This window comes from Rattus rattus, chromosome 11 (genome assembly GCF_011064425.1).
Source record: "Rattus rattus isolate New Zealand chromosome 11, Rrattus_CSIRO_v1, whole genome shotgun sequence".
NCBI lineage: Eukaryota > Metazoa > Chordata > Mammalia > Rodentia > Muridae > Rattus > Rattus rattus.
Window position 1 is genome coordinate 40,684,368 of NC_046164.1, and position 18,549 is coordinate 40,702,916.

Here is an 18,549-nt window from a genome sequence, read left to right on the forward strand (position 1 = left end):
AGGAAAAGAAAAGCTACAGATTCCTTTTGAATTGTTAAAATTTAGATTTGATGATGGAAAACCTCTGAAAAAACTTGGATGCAACATGGAGCAAGACACAACAGGTGAACTGTAGACTAATCCCTTTACTCGGGAACTGCTCTGACACTAGTTGAGACAAGAATGTCTATGCATACCCAATAAATCTTGTTAGCTACAGAGTCCTCATGATTGACTATTACATGCCATCATTTCACGTGGCACAGATAGAAAATGAGAGTTTGGCTATATAGTCCAAAGCAACTTATAAAAAAGAAATGGTTGACGCCTTACATACTTGAACAGAGAGCAGAGAACCATCTTTAACGGATTATTGGCCCTGAACATTTCATACACATGTCATTGAAGAAATGTATATAACTTAGGAGAGTTATATGCTTGCAGACTCCAGTGAAGTTAATGCAATCCTAAGAAGATTTATCCTAGGCAGTGCTGAGAGGTGAAGGCATATTCAATTCATCAGCTTGCTAGATTAAGCGTCATAGACTGCCTTGACAGTAGTTTTCTCAAGAATCTAAATATGGGACAATTTCAAAGGAACTATGTAGATTGTCCAACATCATAGATGATTCCAGTCATGGCTTTAATTAATCCCTGTATTTTCATACCCTGTAGAGACCAGATAGCCTACGTTACAGCTAGCTTTATTAAGACTTGACCATATCCCTACTTTTCTTTGGTTCCCACAATATATCCCAAAATCAGCAGGAAGCAATTTTACCTAAAAGGTCGGATGGAGGGGCTTTGATCATTCACTGATAATGAATGCTTCTCTTTCTTTGAGGGAAGTCATTACAAATTGCAATGATCTTGGTCAGGAAAGAAAAAAAAAATTGAGAGAGGTTATATTTAATGATTTCTTTTTCTCTTTCTTTTTTTCTTTCTTATATTTTTTCTCTCCTATGTAGTGTAGAGGGAATAAAGAGGAAAGATGGGATTTGAAAAAAGGGGATGTAGAAATAATACAAGAAGGATAGGTGTAATGTGTAGATGGTTGAATCTACTCTACAACAGAAGAGCATTAATAAGCAAAAAAAAATTACATTGGTATAGAACTTTGTATATTGAGGGTAAGATTATTTTTAACTGTATGGGTATAGGCCTTTGTATATTGATACTCACTTAAGGTAATATTTAGTTACTTTCTTATAGATCTTTGTATATTGACACAAAATTTAGATTATAGTTTGATACAATACATTATGTAAACTATGTTTTCAACTCTTATTTAGAGTACTGTCCCCATACAACTCTTCACAATGCAAAGTTATGTGCTAGTCCTTTTGAAAGCTGCTAGTACAGACTGTTTAGGCTAATTAAGAAATACAATTTGATAGTTAATCAATCAAACTTATAATCCTGTTAAATACTAGTCTATTTTATTACAAAAAGTGCTTCCTAGGTTAAACAGATAATAAAGAGCTAGTAAGAAGCAGTATTTGCTAATTCATATTTAATAGATAGATAGATGGTCTTCAGAAACCTCAGAGACCTACAAAATATGGCATTTTAAGAAGTTTTATTAATTTAAGCCTTTTTTGACAAAGGTATCTGCTCCTGGCCAAACCCCCTTCATATGCAAAGAAGATTATGAACATCAAAGAATCTCCAAATGGATTTTTGCCTCAAACATGGTAAGTTAGCCCCTGAGCAAGACTGTTATTGATTCAACTGCAGAAAAAATGCTGTCCAAAATTGACAAACATGGACACCGGGAAGCTGACCGCCGAGATTTACCAAGATAAGAGAAGCAATCCTTCATAATTCTGCTTCACAAAGACGTCTTTTAGGTATTCTATGCTAAAAGGCTGAAGATGGTGCTTCAGCGACACATGCACAATTTTTGGGTAACTGTCCAGTCTGTCATTTCTGTAGTTCCAGAAGTTCTTGCCTCCAGTTCATACATGCTTAGGTAATATTAAATTTTCTTTCTTCCCAGATGGGCTTAAAGACTAGATAACTATAATCTCACAATTAAGCTTAGCTTATTTAGGATCTAAGAAAATGTTTTAGGACTAGAAATATATCTTTATTTTGATTATGCAAGTTATGATAGAAAATGATTTAGGTACGGAGCATTAAAAACCAAGATAGGTTAGATGATAAAATGTTTTCTCCAACATTGCCAAATGCATATGAATGAATGATTATGAATGTAAATCTTACCTAATAGTTTTCACAATTATGTCATAATTTTTATTTTTGTATACAGCTTATTTATTATAAGATAAAGATTTGTATTGGACTAAAAGGGAAGAATTGTAGAGCAAATATCTTGTATATAGTATGGATGCATCAGCTGTCAATAACGATAAACTATGGCTTATAGGAAAGGGTAGAATAGAAGGTGGGACAATAGGCAGGAATAATTCTGGGATAGAGCGAGGCATGAGGGGATTTGCCTTGATACAGGACAGAGTACAGATGTGTGAAGGCTAAGAAGAGGTAACCAGCCACGTGGCACAACTTAGGTTAGAATGAATGAGATATTAAGTTATAACCTAGTCAGAGAACAAGCCAAGCTACGTGGCCTAGGTATTTGTAAATATATTTGAATCTCAGAGTTGTTATTTCTGGGAACAGGAGAGTGGGTGGGAAAACACCCCACTAAACAAAATGGAGCCAGTCGAGCATTGTGACATTACTGTTGGGCTGTGTGCTTTATTATTGTGTTTGAGACGCCACAGTGAAGAAAAGACATAGCCAATACTGCGATCCTGGTAAAATCCATTCCAAGGAAGATTATAGGGCTCAGGTGAGTTCTGAATAGTGGTGTCTAGCAAAATTGATAGAGCACCAAAATACCTCCTAAATATGTATGTTTTATCCACAGACAAATGCTACTTTCATCCTTCATCAAACTAGTCTCTGTTTTCAGTGAATCAGAGTGATAGGGAGGCTCAAAGCCACATAAAGTACAAAGAGTAAATAAAGGATAAGTGCTCATTTCTATATAAACCGTGAAGTATACCATTCCCTCTCAGGTGCTGGAAACATTGTGAAATTGGGTTGGGGAACATAAAAGAGCTGGAAAAGAGGGATTGAATAATATGAAATACAAATTTCTAGATAAAATATATTTAGAATTACAAACTAAAATAACTTTACATGCCTTTCCTGAGTTTGCACAAGAATGGTTTCATTGAGTCAGGTATGGATGAACATAGGGTTCACAGGACTCCATTCCTCAAGCTGAACTATTTTCCTTTGATAGATTCAGAAGAAATGGGAGTTCTTTTGTTTCAGTAGTGTAACTCCTCTTGCCCTCACCATTTTCCAATTGATTGTGACAATCCAATGCTCAAACAGATGACCTTGATTAGACTAAACAGGTCACATAAAGAAGAAATGGAGTGGTGGTGACAAGATTGTGGTTGATACATATAGGAAGGAGATAAAGAAACACAGAGGAGTGGGGAAAACAATACTCTATGTACATGCATAGAATTAACAAAGAATAAAATTATATAAATAAAAATATACAATGTACATATGGCAACTATTATCACATATGATTGTGATTAACTAACTTATGGCACAGAATCTTTGACCATAGTAAAATTACCAAAATGAGTTAGTGTTGATGTTGGAAATTTACATTAATTCAATTAATTTTACATTTTATTAATTATTTTTATCAACTTCATACATGTTTATAATATCTTTTGGTCACATTACATGTTTTTATATTCATTCATCCTCACCTCCACCACATGCTATGTACTATAGCATGGGTAAGTTGACAGTAACTGTATCACTAAAGACAATGATTCCTCTCTCCCCAATGCATTACTGCAATTAAATTCATACTTTAAAATTAATATTCATGAAAAATGTACATTCATTGCTTTTAGTGTCTGAAAATAGCAAATAATTAAAGATATATTATAATCATCTTAGAAATATATACATATATGATAAATATTTAGAATCACCCAATAATAGGTATGGTGGAAATCCCCAATTAGCTATTTCCCCAATAAGTAAAATCTCTAGTACCAGGAATAGGCTCCATCTAATAGGCCCCATGGAAACATCCAAACAATGCAAGGTATTGCCAATACTATTGATTATCCTTCACAAACTATTGACAAGGGCCTATTCCTGAAAGCAATTCTTACATGTCTAATTGAACATAGAGAAGTAGAGATGGTACCTAACGAGATCTGTCATCCCTATTGGCTATTCATAGCACTAGAAGGTACTCTGCACACTACCAGAGGAAAAGCAAGCTACAAGCCCTGATATGTACAGTAGTGACCATCCTCAGTACTATGCTGGTATAATAATGAAACTAATGTAGGAGTAACCAATCACTATCTAAGTGGACTTAAGACCTACTCTGTGAGATAGAATTTATGCCAGACACTGCTTGGGTGGCTAAAACCCTAAACCAGATTGGTCATAGACCTATAGAAAAATATAACACTATCGTTTTCCTATATGAGCACAGTAATAACATAACTACTACTACTGACATCCTGCTATACCTATTTATAAGTCTCTCGCTCAGACATTATCAGAGGTACTTCCTTCCGCAGTGCATGAAAACTAATACAGAAACCTGAGACAGGACAATGAGTACAGAATGAGAGTCCCTCAGTCCTAGATGGGATGTCTTCAGCAAAATCCTGTCCCAATAGACCTCCTGGAACTATGTGGAAGAGAGGCGAAAAGATCGTAAGCCTGGGTGGATAGATGACCCCAAGGAAAGAGCATCTTCCACACAAAACTAGTCTGATAAATCTATGAACTCAAAGAGACTATTGAAGCATGCACAGGACCTACACTGTGTCAACCAAACTGGAGTCCCAACTCTGAGGGGGGAAAGAAGCCATGGTCCTATTCCTGACCAAGACCCTATCTCCTATTGACAACCACTACTTGCAAAAGAAAGTCAACACAAAACAAATTCAATTGTATTTTGTAAGTGAATTTTTTTGTATGTGTGACTATGTGTACATCTGTTTCTCAGGATTTTTTCTTTGTTTTTTTTATTTCACTAATTTATACTTGGGTCTGCCTTCTTTTCTTTCTGTTTTTTAATTTAACTGTTGAAAAAGAGAAGAAAAACTCGAATTGAATGGAGAAATGGGAGAGGTCTGGAGTTCCAGGGAGGGGAAGCTATGATGAGAAAACACGTTAAGAAAAAATGTAATTAAAATTGAAATTAGGTACATAAGAAAGCTGATAAACTTGCTGGGCTTTTATGAAAATAGTGAAGTGTTGTGATTTGAGACGTGCAAATAGTTCAAACAATATATTCTGAGATTTTAAAATATCTAGAATGGTAGAAAGAATGAAGAAGGGAATGGATTGGGATGGGAAATCTATAGGAGGTGGGGAAGGGAAGGGAAAGACACAGTAATCATCACTTGAAAAGAGGGTTTCATGTGACAGTATAGATAAATGAATGAAATGAAAATTAGCCAAATTCAATGGAATATATTATATGAAATTTATACATAGACTGAAGTATTCTCACCAACCTCTAAAACAAATAACTTATAACTAATAGAGTCGAAAAAAGGAAAGAAAAACAAAACAAAGCAGGACAAAAGCTTCAATCTCATTTCTAGTGCTAGACTTAAGATATAAAGTTTGGGATATACCGGAGGAATTGATAAGGACTTGACTTAGACTTCTTAAGTCAGTATGTCTGCAAGACATCTCTATTTTTAGTTTTCTGGTCATGAAAGGTATTAAAAAATATAATGTGCTGGTGGTAAGACCGTTGTTCTTGTGTAGTTTAAAGCTTGAGATAAAGAAACAGAAACAATATAACAGTTCGAGGAACAGCATCAATATACTCTGGTACCCGGCATCTACTACTTCACAAGTACATTGAAGACCATGAGTGTTATTAAGAAGATGCGTGAGAACTCCATCTTTGACTCCAAATACTTAGACCCTCTTCAGTTTTCTCTTCCCTATTAATTTTTTTTTCATTTCAAAGGGATTGAAATTTTTATTGGTTATTTTATTTGTTTACATTTCAAATGTTATCCCCTTTCTCATTTTCCCCTCCACAAGCCCCTATCCCCTCCTCCTTCCTCCCTGACTCTATGAGGGTGCTTCCCCACCCACCAAACCACTCGGGCCTCAGTGGCCTAGCATTCCCCTATCCTGGATCATCAAGCTTCCATAGGACCAAGGGGCTCCTCTCCCAGTTATGCCAGATAAGGTAATCCTCTGCTACATATGCAGCTAGAGCCATGGATCTCTCCTTGTGTACCCTTTGGTTAGTGGTTTAGTCCCTGGGGAGGACTAGGGGCTCTGGTTGGTTGATATTGTTGCTCTTCCTATGAGATTTCAAACACTTTCAGCTCCTACAGTCCTTGCCCGACCTTCCCCATTAGGGTCCCTGCTCTCAGTCCAATGTTTGGCTGTGTACATTCACGTCTCTATTGGTCCAACTCTGGCAGAGCCTCTCAGGAGACAGCTATACTGGGCTCCTCTTAGTAAGCACTTCTTGGCATCAGCGATAGTGACTGGGTTTCGTGTCAGCAGATGGGGTGGATCCCTAATTGGGGCACTAGGTGGTCTTTCCTTCAGTCTCTGCTCCCCTTTTTGTACCTGCATTTCCTTTTGACAGGAGGAATTCTGGGTTAACTTTTTGAGATGAGTGGGTGGCCGCATCCCTCAACAGGGGGCAGTGCCTACCCACTGTATACAGTTTATACGGGTTCTATCTCCCCTTTGTTGGGTATTTTGGTTAAAGTCCTCCCTTGTTGGGTCCTGGGAACCTCTTGGGTCCCTGGCATCTGGCACTTTCTAGTGACTACCTCTAGTTCTCCCTTCCCCACTGCTATTAATCTTATTAGATCACATAACATATCACTTTGTGTTTCAAATGGTCAGTAATTTTTACTCACAACTCCTAAAGAAAATACAAATACATTAAGTGTTCTCAAAAGTGCAGTTTTGCTAAAAGTAGAAAGAAGCATAAAGAAGCAGTAAAAAATTGGTTGTCCTCAAGTGGAAGAGGAGCCTTTATCAAGTTAGAAGATGACTACCTGATGGCCATACGGCCACATAAATTCACCATATATTTTTTTCCTCAATAAAACATGTCAATGAATCAATATTTTTAGAAATTAAAACTCACATCTCTTTTCATCTTATAAACTCATGATGTAAGAATTATGTAAATGGCTGGCTGTGTCTAAATGATCTATGGCTTCAAGAAAATTTAAATTAGCTTATTACCTTGAAATAATAAAAGAATACCAATAGTCACCAAATATCTCATGTTTCACAACTGAAGAGGTTCATTAACATACTAGAATCTATGGATTTTCCACTAAATTCCTGCTTTATAAGAACAGCTGACTCTATTTTGTTGTCCTTAGAATATATGAAACAAACATATGTGGGGACTTATGAAATCCTGTGTATGAGAGTGATTGGATAAATAAAAGACTCTATGACTAGAAACATACTCCTGAACCTTGGAGTTTTTACAGCTACCTCTCTCAAGTACATATGAGTATTGAAGTAAACACCTTCTTCAATTGTTTAAAGGCAAATCCGCACACTTCTGTGGTGAACTAGCAGGCAAATCTCTTTTGCTTCAAATATTATTTCATGAGCTCAGCCTTTTTCTTCGTACTCCTAAGAGTCAACTATCTAGTTTGTACTAGGCATGAATGTTTCTGGAACATAACTTGTCTATTTTTCTCTATTTCAGTTTTTAAAATCATAGAGATATATAATGATGAGAGTAAATTTTATGCTTTCCTGACTTTAAAGAAAGCAGGAAATACTTCTATTCAGCATACCACCAATGTGGGATTAGAGATTAGCACTACTTCTCGAAGCTGGTATAGAAATGAAATATTCATCTGTTTACTCAACAAATCTTGAATGAAACTTGATCCACTGAGAATTCCTTAATTTATCACTGAGAAAGAAATTTAATGACTCATAAATAGTAAGGGTAAAATGGAATTTGTCTAAAACTCATGCAACTTCCATTGATTATATCTTCAGAAAGAGTCAAGAAGACACTTTCTACATAACATCAAGGAAAATATGTAAGGACAGTACAATTTTTGAAACCTTCATAATTTCTGATATCTATACTTTAGGCCATGTAATTTGGAGTTATGTTAAAATCACTTCCTGATTATTTTAGGGCTCAAGATAGAAAAGGCAAGTGAAATCCATAGCATTTCATCAGGAGAAGAAACCTATGAATCCCATAATAAGCAGTAGAAGCTAAGTTGTAAAATATATGGAAAAATGGGCATGCCTGTACTAGAATAGTGAGTCTTATAATCTGTACCATGAATAAAATAAAAATAAGAGAAATAAAAATTCAGTGATCTGTTTAATCAGGACTTCTCAACACTTTTCATATTGGAATACATATTTCTAGTTCATATCCCTTTAACTAGATGAAAAAGCATTTTAATATGAAGGAAGGCTCTTGGATATAAATATGTATGTCATATCATCATCTATTTCTTTATTAATTACACATCTTTACCTATTTCGAAATTTTCTGGAGAAGGAGAGGGTTAAAGAAGTATTAACTACTGCGTTATAATTAACATTAATCCATAGAGGTTCAACATGTCTGTCATAAACTGTTTTAAACACAGGCAGCAAGCCAAGCTTTTCACATTATAAGAGAGCAACTACTTTAGACACATTGCTGATTGTTTGAGGAGCTTAGAGGTTTGGAGGATCCCATCTGAGATAAAAGGTCTTTTACTGAATGTTGCTACCTCTGTAAAGAAAAATTATGTACTTCTGAATGTTTAGTGTGATGGCTGTTCTTAGTTGTCAAATTGGCTACATGTAAAATTAATTAAAACTCCAAAATAGGGTTGGCAAACTTGAAGGATTTTGCATAATCTAAAGGGGAAAAATTACTTCTAATATAGATCTTTCAGGTAGGAAGACACACCTTTGATCCAGTTCTCCTGAGGTAGGAAGGCATGCCTCTAATTCGGACATTCCTCCTGCGGGAAGCCTATATAAGGACATGGAAGAAGGACAGTTTGGCTCTTTGCCTTCTTGTTAGCAAATCTCTTCCTTCATTTACACTAGAACCCATGCCTTGAGGAATCTTGCCTCATGGACTTACAACTATTGGATGCTTGGATCTTCCGCTCAGAGATACCCATTGTTAAATTAGCTGGTCCACAGCCTGTAAGTCATTCTAATAAATCTTCTTTCCCTTTACATAGAGATTTATACTATAATTCTATTATAGAGAAGCTTAATAAAGTGAAAAATAATTTTGAGATGTTATCTAGAAATAGTTTATCGGTTGTTATAAAATATATACTTGTGTATATAGTAGAAGTATTAAATCTTAGCTCAAAAATGGCCACTGAAAAATTGTTTCAAACCAAATAATTGAATATGTGTGCAAGGCTATCATGCAGGCACAATACTTTGGAAGAAGACAATTAAACTTTCAAGTTAACATTTTAGGTAATTTTTTTTTATTTTATAGGGTGCACTTTTAAATACCTGTTGAAATATATGTTTCAGATTTCTTAGGATAAAACTGAAAATATGTTAATGGGATAAGTAAATCTAAATATGTATTTGATAAATAAATACTGTTAAATTTCAAAAATGATTATAATGATATAAGCAAGGTCTATAGAACTGGAAAGGTTGTGAAAAACTATTATTTTAGTAACTTTTCTAAGTGTTTGCATACCTATTACAACGGAATTCACATCTATTGTTTCTTCTCTTTCTCCTTTGGATGATTGTTTAATATACATCGTTTATGCAGACCCCATTCTCCTTCCCACAACCTAAACTCATTGCCACTGTTTATGACTTCCTTTCCCTTGCTTCGCTCCTTCTCCTTCCCATGAGTTACTTTTACTGACCAAGAATATTATAACAAAAATACTAAAATTATTTTCCGTTACTCTATAACTAAGTTATATTAACATTTATTAGATTAGGATAATTCTACCATTTAATTTTTCTTAAAACTACATTGTATTGGTTTAAGTGAGAAAAGTATCCCTTATATTAAAATAAATTCTCAAACTATCTTGTTTTGGAGAATGTTTTAAGTTTTGTATAAATTATTTGTTAATAATTTATTCATGTTTTATAGACAAATATGGCTGATCAGTTTTCATTCCCACATAATGCAAAATTTTCATATTGAATGAATAACCAATTTCCTGCCTACATTTTTTTTTGCCAAATTTATCCTTGTTTTACTAGCACGCACACAAAAATTACCGATCAGAAAATATCAGAACATCTGTTGAAGCTAGTAAAATTTGAAACCACAAAATTAATGACAAGAGAAACAAACATTTTGGAAAACAACCCTTTTAGAAATTTAAAATATAAGTTAAAATATACTAAACTCGTTTTTATTTAAAAATAAAAATCTTCATTTAACTGGAAGCTTAGAAATATAATCATCAAATCTAACTGGAAAACCCACTTCCTGTGATGTTGGTACTTGAAGATTCAGCCATGTTAGCTGAACCTAAATAGAAAATTTCTTCTTAACATTGACATTGACATTTTATATGGAATTGAGGTCTATTTGACCTAGAATAGTGATGTTGAGATAAACAATATTTTAAATTTTTGGTATATGTGGGCACTGATTTTAAAATATGGCATCCATTTAGAAAGTGACAACCAATACGATACCTTCTCCCTTGGCAAACATTACAAATTACAGGTTAGATGTACCATGGCTACTGGATGAAAAGTAACGTTTTTCTATTTTACATAAGGAAGGTCCAAATCATATACCTTATAATCAGAAGAAGGCAGTCAAAGACAACTACAATATATGGTTGTTCATTGGTAACGTCCTTAAAAATCAAAAGTCATTTTCTCATATATAGCATATCACTAAGGACCGTCTTATAAAAATGTTAAAATCACAGAATCCACTGTATTGTTCCGAAAGGAAGATACATCTCAGTGACTTCTCATTATTTACAAGATGATATGACATAGCTCACTTTAGAATCAAGTATAGCTAAAAGAGTTAAAGAGTTCACTTCGGAAGGTTGAGGCAACCACATTAGAATCTTTAGTTTTCCAAATTCCGATGATGGTTCACATTACTGAACACTTATAATGGTTACTGTTAATACTGCCCTATTCCAGCACAGGGCAGATTCCATTGCTTTCTTATACTTATTAGAAAAAAATAAAAAAGGCCAGTATAATTTGCAAAGAAAATACAGCTGTGAAGCAAGAAACGAAAATGAAAATAAAGCATGCTATACAAATTAATTAAAATAAATCTCTGAACATTAATAAATCAACAAAAAGTAAATTTGCAACATAGAACATAAACTATATATAATTATTGTGTATTATATATTATATAATATATTAAAATATTTGTTTAATATATGATAATTGTTATGTATAAATTACTTAGTCCAGAAATAAATTTTTAAAGAACTTTTTTATTAAAACATACCTCTCCTTTCTTTGGGCAATGGATGTTTGTACTAAGAAAGCCTTAACTTTTCTTTAAAACAAAAATATAATTTGACATATAGTGTCTTTTAGGTCTTGACCTTGTTCATGCTGGGGACATTCTCTCACAGGACCTAGTAGGTCAAGTCGTCAGCTGTGGATTCAATTGGCAGAGCAAAGTCTAAAATATAGAGTCGGGTTGGGTATGACACTTACCTGCTTGGTTCGTGGTTACATTTACAGACACATACTGCCGGGTGCCTGGACTCAAGTCGGAAACTCCGTTCACTGCCTCAATTTCAAAGGTATAGTTTGTGTGAGCAAGGAGGTCCGCCATCATGACAGAGGTATTTTTCAGGCCGATTTGCTGGGGGAGGTACCTGACATGACCGCCACACTCCTCACACACACCTGCATGGGAGTTGCACTTCTTGCATGCAATGTAATAGGACACATCTTTCCGTCCACCAGTGTCAGCAGGAGGAATCCACTCCAGAAAGACACTAGTTTCATTAACATTTGAGATGGCATTCCGAGGAGCTGAGGGGGGTCCTGGTTTGCAAAGTAAAGTGAGAAAAACATATTTAAGATGATATTAATCAGTCGCCCTCTATCATCCTAATCCCTTGGCCTGAAGAGAAAAATAAATTTATAATTAATTTTATGTCATAATTTATAATAATTTTATAAATGATTTTTTATGAAACAGTGGTGTTTATGCACCATAAAAATAAATTTACTTTGGGAGGGTTATAAAACTTATTTAATAGAATCAGGTGTTTTCCTTAATATGTGTGTACATAGTCATGAAATAGGCCTACGAGTTGACAGAAACATTGAATAAGCTTTTATGTTTAAAAATATAATACATTCAATCTTTGCCCATTGAATATATACTTCCTCTCTGGGAGCTAGAACTGAATAGGACATTTTTGCTAAACTTCTGGGTAGCTCTTGACTCTAGCATGTAATCGCACGTATAGTGAACAGAATTGGAATTTCTCCTGAGAGAACATTGCTCAGGGATACACATGACTGTCAAGACCACTATTTCTCTTCTTGGAGATATATATCTATATCTATATCTATATCTATATCTATATCTATATCTATATCTATATCTATATCTATATCTATATCTATATCTATATCTATATCTATATCTATATCTATATCTATATCTATATCTATATCTATCTATATATTTATATATATAAATGTAAATATATATATTTACATTTCAAATGTTATATTATCCCCTTCCCTGTTTTCTCATCCATAAGGCCCCTATCCCATTCCCCTCCCCTTCTTCTGTAAGGGTGTTCCCCCACCCCATCCACACACCCTTACCCCCTCCCCTCCCTGACACTCCCCTGCACTGGAGGATCCAGCCTTGGCAGGACCAAGGGCTTCTCCTCCCATTGGTTCCCAACAAGGCCTCTGCTCCATAATCAGCTGCATACGACCACTATTTCTAGACTATGTGCTCTTGCTCATTGCATGTCTATTTTAAAGTTTTAACTAAATTAGAAATCCTAGTAAACATGGTATAAGACGAATGCAGAGGGCTAGGTATTCAGGATCCATGTAATCTCCAGTTGCCTACCTTTCCAATAAGCAAGAAATTCTTCCAACTAAAATCCTTTACAGACCTTATCATCTTACAATAATACTATAGCAGCTTTTCTCCCTTCATGGAATTTGTATTACACACTTCATTTTAATATAGATTATTTTAATTGCTTAAAAGGTTTTTCAACTAGGTGCTAATCACAATCTCAATAGCATTTTAACTGTTTTAAAACCTAATTATTCACATACTAAGGGGAAATACAAATAAATTGGTGCAAAGTCAAGTTTTAGATATATAAAATTTAAATTTCAGTCAGCTTTAAATGTTATGCGACTGTGTCTTCTCAAATAAGTTTGTTTTTTGTGTTTGTCTTTGTCTTAGTATCAGAATGTAGGAGATCTAATCAATACCTCTCAAATGGTGATGAAATGGAGTCCTGTAGATGAGAATGAATTACATTCCTTAAAATAATCTGGCTAAATAACCTTATTAGTATGTGACCAAAGGCTCACATGTTTATTTCAACCCAACATTAACCCATCATCCTTGAGAAACATATTTAAAATTAATTTTAAAAGAAAAGTATTTTGAATTTTTTTTAAAAATTCCCTTTGAAGAACAATTCCATATCTAAGGACTTAGCTTGCTTTCCTTATCCACTCTCAAGGATGCCTGCCCATCTCTGAGCCCTGGAAGGTCTACAGCATTCTATAGTTCTATTTCAGTGGTCACTTTTAACTCTCACCCATTTCTAAAGATGTGAATACATTATCATTATGTAGTACAGGCAGGGTCATTTAATAAGAAAAATGGAGATACTTTAACTTTAGGTAAAAAAGCAAAACAAAAACAAAAACAGTGGATTTAACATTTGAGATAGAAGAAATGCTCCTGAAATGTGTCAAATTCCAATGTATTGCCACCGCTGAACTGAACTGCACTCTTTTCTTTGCCTTAACTCAATAAAAGTCTGACTGGCCTTTTACTAATAACTCTAGTAACAATACATCCACAGCTTTTCAGTCACATGTTACCAAAAAAAAAAAACCTCAAGTGACACCATTAAGTAGAAATAAAATTAAAACATCTGAATAAGCCTATGTCTAAAATGTTGTACTACCCAAACAAGAGATACAATGTGTAGACCAAGGTATAGCCATGAGAAGAATTAGGTATATTCATGAGATTCTTTCCTTTCCTTCTTTTTGATTTTGTCCTACAGTTTTTATAAAACTCTGTTCCCTCAGTTTATATATTAAAAAGAATCAAAATCATAAATACAAGTAAAAAATGCCAATGGCAGAACGAAGTTCAAGATGTTCTTCTGAACATTAGGCAAGCCGTAAGAGGATCATAGGCAGTTGCGGTATTCTGAATCAAACTGAAAACAGACAGACACACTCACAGTGGTGTTTTGTGAGAAATGAGCATGAATTACTATTCCTTTGAAGACAGAGGTAGAATCTCACAGAGCTGAAAGTTGAGAAAATCTGAAGTCTGTGGGTTTTAGTTATAAAGGAGCGCTAAGCAGTTCTTACCACCAAATTATAGTCCCCAAATAAATAAGCATAAATGTACATTCATATTTATGCTAAAAAGATGTAAATTGGTGGCTGTTGAAAACTCTTCTAACACCCAACTTTGTAATCATTTGTGAGATGGTTTGGATTCGGTGCCATTTTTAGTGTGCCACTATTTTCTGGCCCACCTATTTTTGCTGTTTGATAATTCTTACAGGTTATATATTAAACCTTGCTTGAATTCCACTATGACATAAGAGTTGTATCTTCCTGGTGTAACTTATTGAGAAGGTATTTGATCAGCAAAATCAGTAATTTTGAATTACAGAGAGTGATTCTTTTCAGTTATGCATGAAATTCAGCCACTGAAATTTGTTTAAAAATCAACTTCTGATTACTTTATATAAGGTCATCTGTACTGTTTCTGACTATATATCAAAGACAAAATTAATAGTCTTGTGAACTTCATTGAGTGTATACAGTTAACTGGGAACTAACAAGGGATGATGCCCCAGGGGATACACACTGTGAAGAAAGATGTATTCACTTTTCTTCTCTTTTTCTTTTTTTCAAGTATTACAGATACTATGTTAGCAAAAATTATCTGAAAAGTATAGTCTCCAAGCAAGCAAATGTATAAATGGCCACACACTAGGTTTCCAAAACTATGCTAATATATGAAGAATATAAAGCTTGGCTAGATGCACATCTATGCACTGGAAATATTGAAAATAGTGTTTACTGTCTATCTCCACTGATTGATGACAAGTAGAGCTTTGATAACAGTTAGCAAACCTTCCTAAGAAAGACCCACTGTGCAAACATGCAAGTCTAAGTTGAAAGCTGGCTTTATATATTGTTCTCATTGAATTTTCCATCTCATTGTCATGCAGACTGTCTCCAGACTGCCTCCACATTTTGGCAAATGACCTTCTGGATGGCCCTACAGCTTAGTCACATAAGCTATCACTTGTCAAAGTTGCCGTTTATTTCATAATTACTAGCTCAGAAGACTGTCTTACAAAATGTGTTCATAACAAATCTGAAGTGAAAAGAAAGAAAGATTTGCCCAAGTGAAGAATACTGAATTAAACAACAAAATAAGAGATCTACTCTTTAGTAGTGCCTCAAATGTTGAAGCTGAAGTCAGGGAAAGGATACTCTAATAGTAATAAAAGCATGTTTATTTTTCAATGCTTACTAAAGGAATTTGAAGTTTGGGGGAAACATCTGTACTGTGAAGGGCAAACATGCCTTTTTTTTTTTTTTTGAGAAAAATACTAATAAAACACAACAGGCTCCGTCATGTTCTTTCTCCAAACTGGTGAAAGGTTGCATCACCCAAGAGCCACAGGGTTCCTTACTTGTGCATGCCATTGTGGGCGGATCAGATTCCCTCCTGAAATAATCCTTTTCACAGACACAAGAGGTGGAAGCTTCCTCATGGGTATAACTGTGAGGTGGACATTTGCTGCAGGTCTGGCTGTGAGGAGAGGCTTTGAAGAACCCAGGTCTGCACACTGTCAAGAGAAATGAGAGACTAAGCTTTTCCTGGGAACAGATGTTGTGCTTGTGTGAACAATGTATTATTTTGATTATTATATACACAAGTTAAAGAGAAGACAGTCTTGGCATTCATTTCAAGGATTTTTCCATGAGCTTCCTGATAACTCTTATCAGACCATTCAGATAATCAGGTATTCGAATTGACATGTATGGAGAGAAAGCACATAGAGTGGCTTGTAGCAACTGGAGCACGTAAAACATTTTCATAAAAGAAACATAAATTAGTGTGTTCATAACTACAATGGGAACAGTCCATTATGTATAAAATTTACTCTTTATTACTGAAAACTTTTTACAAACATGAGTATTACATATAATTTTAGACTGCATGGTCCATGACAGTGTCCAAACTTTAATTATGAAATTTGAAAAATTAAGACATAGAAATATAGCACAGCAGATAAAATATTTGTCCTACAAATATGAAGACTGTAATGGGGTCCACAAGAACCATCCAAATACTTGGAGGTCATCATGCCTTGCCAGTAATTGTAGTAGAATTGCGGGGAGAAGGGCAGTAAGCAGGGCAAACTGGATAGCGAAACTAACTAACCAAAACATGAACCCTGGATCCAGCAAGGAGACTTTCTTCAACATACAAGCCACAAAGTAAGTAAAGAAGACAGCCTACTTCAACCTTTGGCCTCCTCATTGAGGTACACAAACACAAAAATAAGTCCACACACATGTTAAACACTGCTTCCCCTCACACACACACACACACTATACAAATACACAAAATGATTGAAAACATAATTAGTAAGTATGTACTGATGTCTAGTTCAAGTTCTATCATAATGCATAATTATCTGCAATACTTTTATGCTATATAGAAGTTTGAAGGATATCTCATTTTGGCACATAATTACATTTTAAGGTTGTGTTTTATGTTGGTTACTAACTCAGGATTTATGTATTCTAATATAATAAATGCCTACACACTTCAAAAAGTGTAATAATTATAAAAATGGAAAGCCTGTTGTATTGCTCAGTTTTGACGTCAGGGAAATTATTCCAATGTTTCATCATGACAAGGGCAGTAAGTGCAAGGTAAGTTGGAGAAACAGCCTGGAGATTGTTACCACATCATACAGAATCAAACAGAAGTGCATGTTATTAGTTGTTTTAACTTTTCTAAAGCTTTGTCATGTAAGGAAGGGCTCATGAAGTGTGAATTCTGTAGTAGTTCAGGTATTCTTTTATTTCTAATGGCTAACAAAACCGAATGGTAATGTGCCAATTGTTCTCACTTGGTAAATTTTAGGAAAATACTAGTACTTTAAATAATTGGCATTTTTTATCTGAAGCTACTATATTTTATCTAATTTCCTATTTTTAATATATATTGAGCTCGATATGTATTGAGTATACATTTTGATATACATATGTGAAAACAGCAGTATATACTGAAAAACATGTATGAACGTGTCAAGGGTGCTTTTCCTGAATTGCAAAAACGTACTTATATTTTAATGGGATAGACATAATGATCCCAGAGTAATTTCCATCTGCTATGAATGACCTTAGGTTTTAGTAATTCATGCTAAGGCTTTCTGCTGTCAGTCTGAATAATCAGGAATTGGCAAAATATGAGGTACTTCTTTTTTTTAGACCATCTAATTATGGTCATAGTGAAGCCTTAATGCTCTTACAAATTCCTACCAAATGTGAAGGGATTTGAGAGATAAGAGTTTTTTGATAGTATTAGGTCATTTATGTAGTTAAACGATTAGAAGATTTAAATATTATTTTACTTATAATGGGATTGCTGTAGCTGCCAATGCCATATTAGCTGTTATCCAATTTTTCTTCTTTTATCCTTTCAGAATGACAATCCTCACTTTAAACTATTCGATTTCAAAGGCATGAAGTGCTAATCCACACATCCTCCATATGTAATTCATGTAAGAAAACTTCATTTAAAAAGTATTCATTATATTTAGTGTGTGCGTGTGCATGTGTGCATGTGTGTGTATGTGTGTGTGTATGTGTGGTTTGGTGTGTGTGTGTGTGTGTGTATGCATAAATGCTATAGGTGTGCGACTGCAGGTCAGAGGAAAACCCACAGGACTTAATTATCTTCATCCAGCTTACTGATTCTATCCTACTATTCCAACTCCTGGTTTTAATGAATAACATGAATAACTTTTAACACAGAAACTTTACACAATAATTTGTATATATATATATATGACACTGCAGTTAAATCCCTACCATGGAAAGTATAGATGCAGGAAAAATTAAATGCTAGTAAAATATATCTTCATTGTTCATTAGTTTAGAAAAATTCTTTGGGAAAGGAAAATGGCTTGACTAGTGCACTTGACAATAAAATATAATATCATCAAAATGCCTTTGCCTCCAAAAAATTAATTGTTAATTGTCAAACATATATGACAATGATAAGAA

At 34.4% G+C, this 18,549-nt stretch overlaps 1 protein-coding gene across 8 annotated transcripts in view; it reads right to left on the minus strand.

Annotated features, from left to right (window-relative positions):
* Positions 1–18,549, minus strand: part of Epha5 (EPH receptor A5) — a 353,750-nt gene that overhangs the window by 148,616 nt on the left and 186,585 nt on the right. For 4 of the 8 annotated variants that reach the window (XM_032917099.1, XM_032917097.1, XM_032917098.1 and 1 more), the window contains exons 4-5: positions 15,939–16,094; positions 11,698–12,033 (exon numbers count right to left, since the gene is read on the minus strand). The exons of 2 other annotated variants lie outside the window; for them this stretch is intronic. In XM_032917099.1, the coding sequence (XP_032772990.1) occupies positions 11,698–12,033; positions 15,939–16,094 (492 nt within the window). The remainder of the gene's footprint in view (positions 1–11,697; positions 12,034–15,938; positions 16,095–18,549) is intronic. 2 more of the 8 variants (XM_032917100.1, XM_032917101.1) reach the window with 1 other exon arrangement.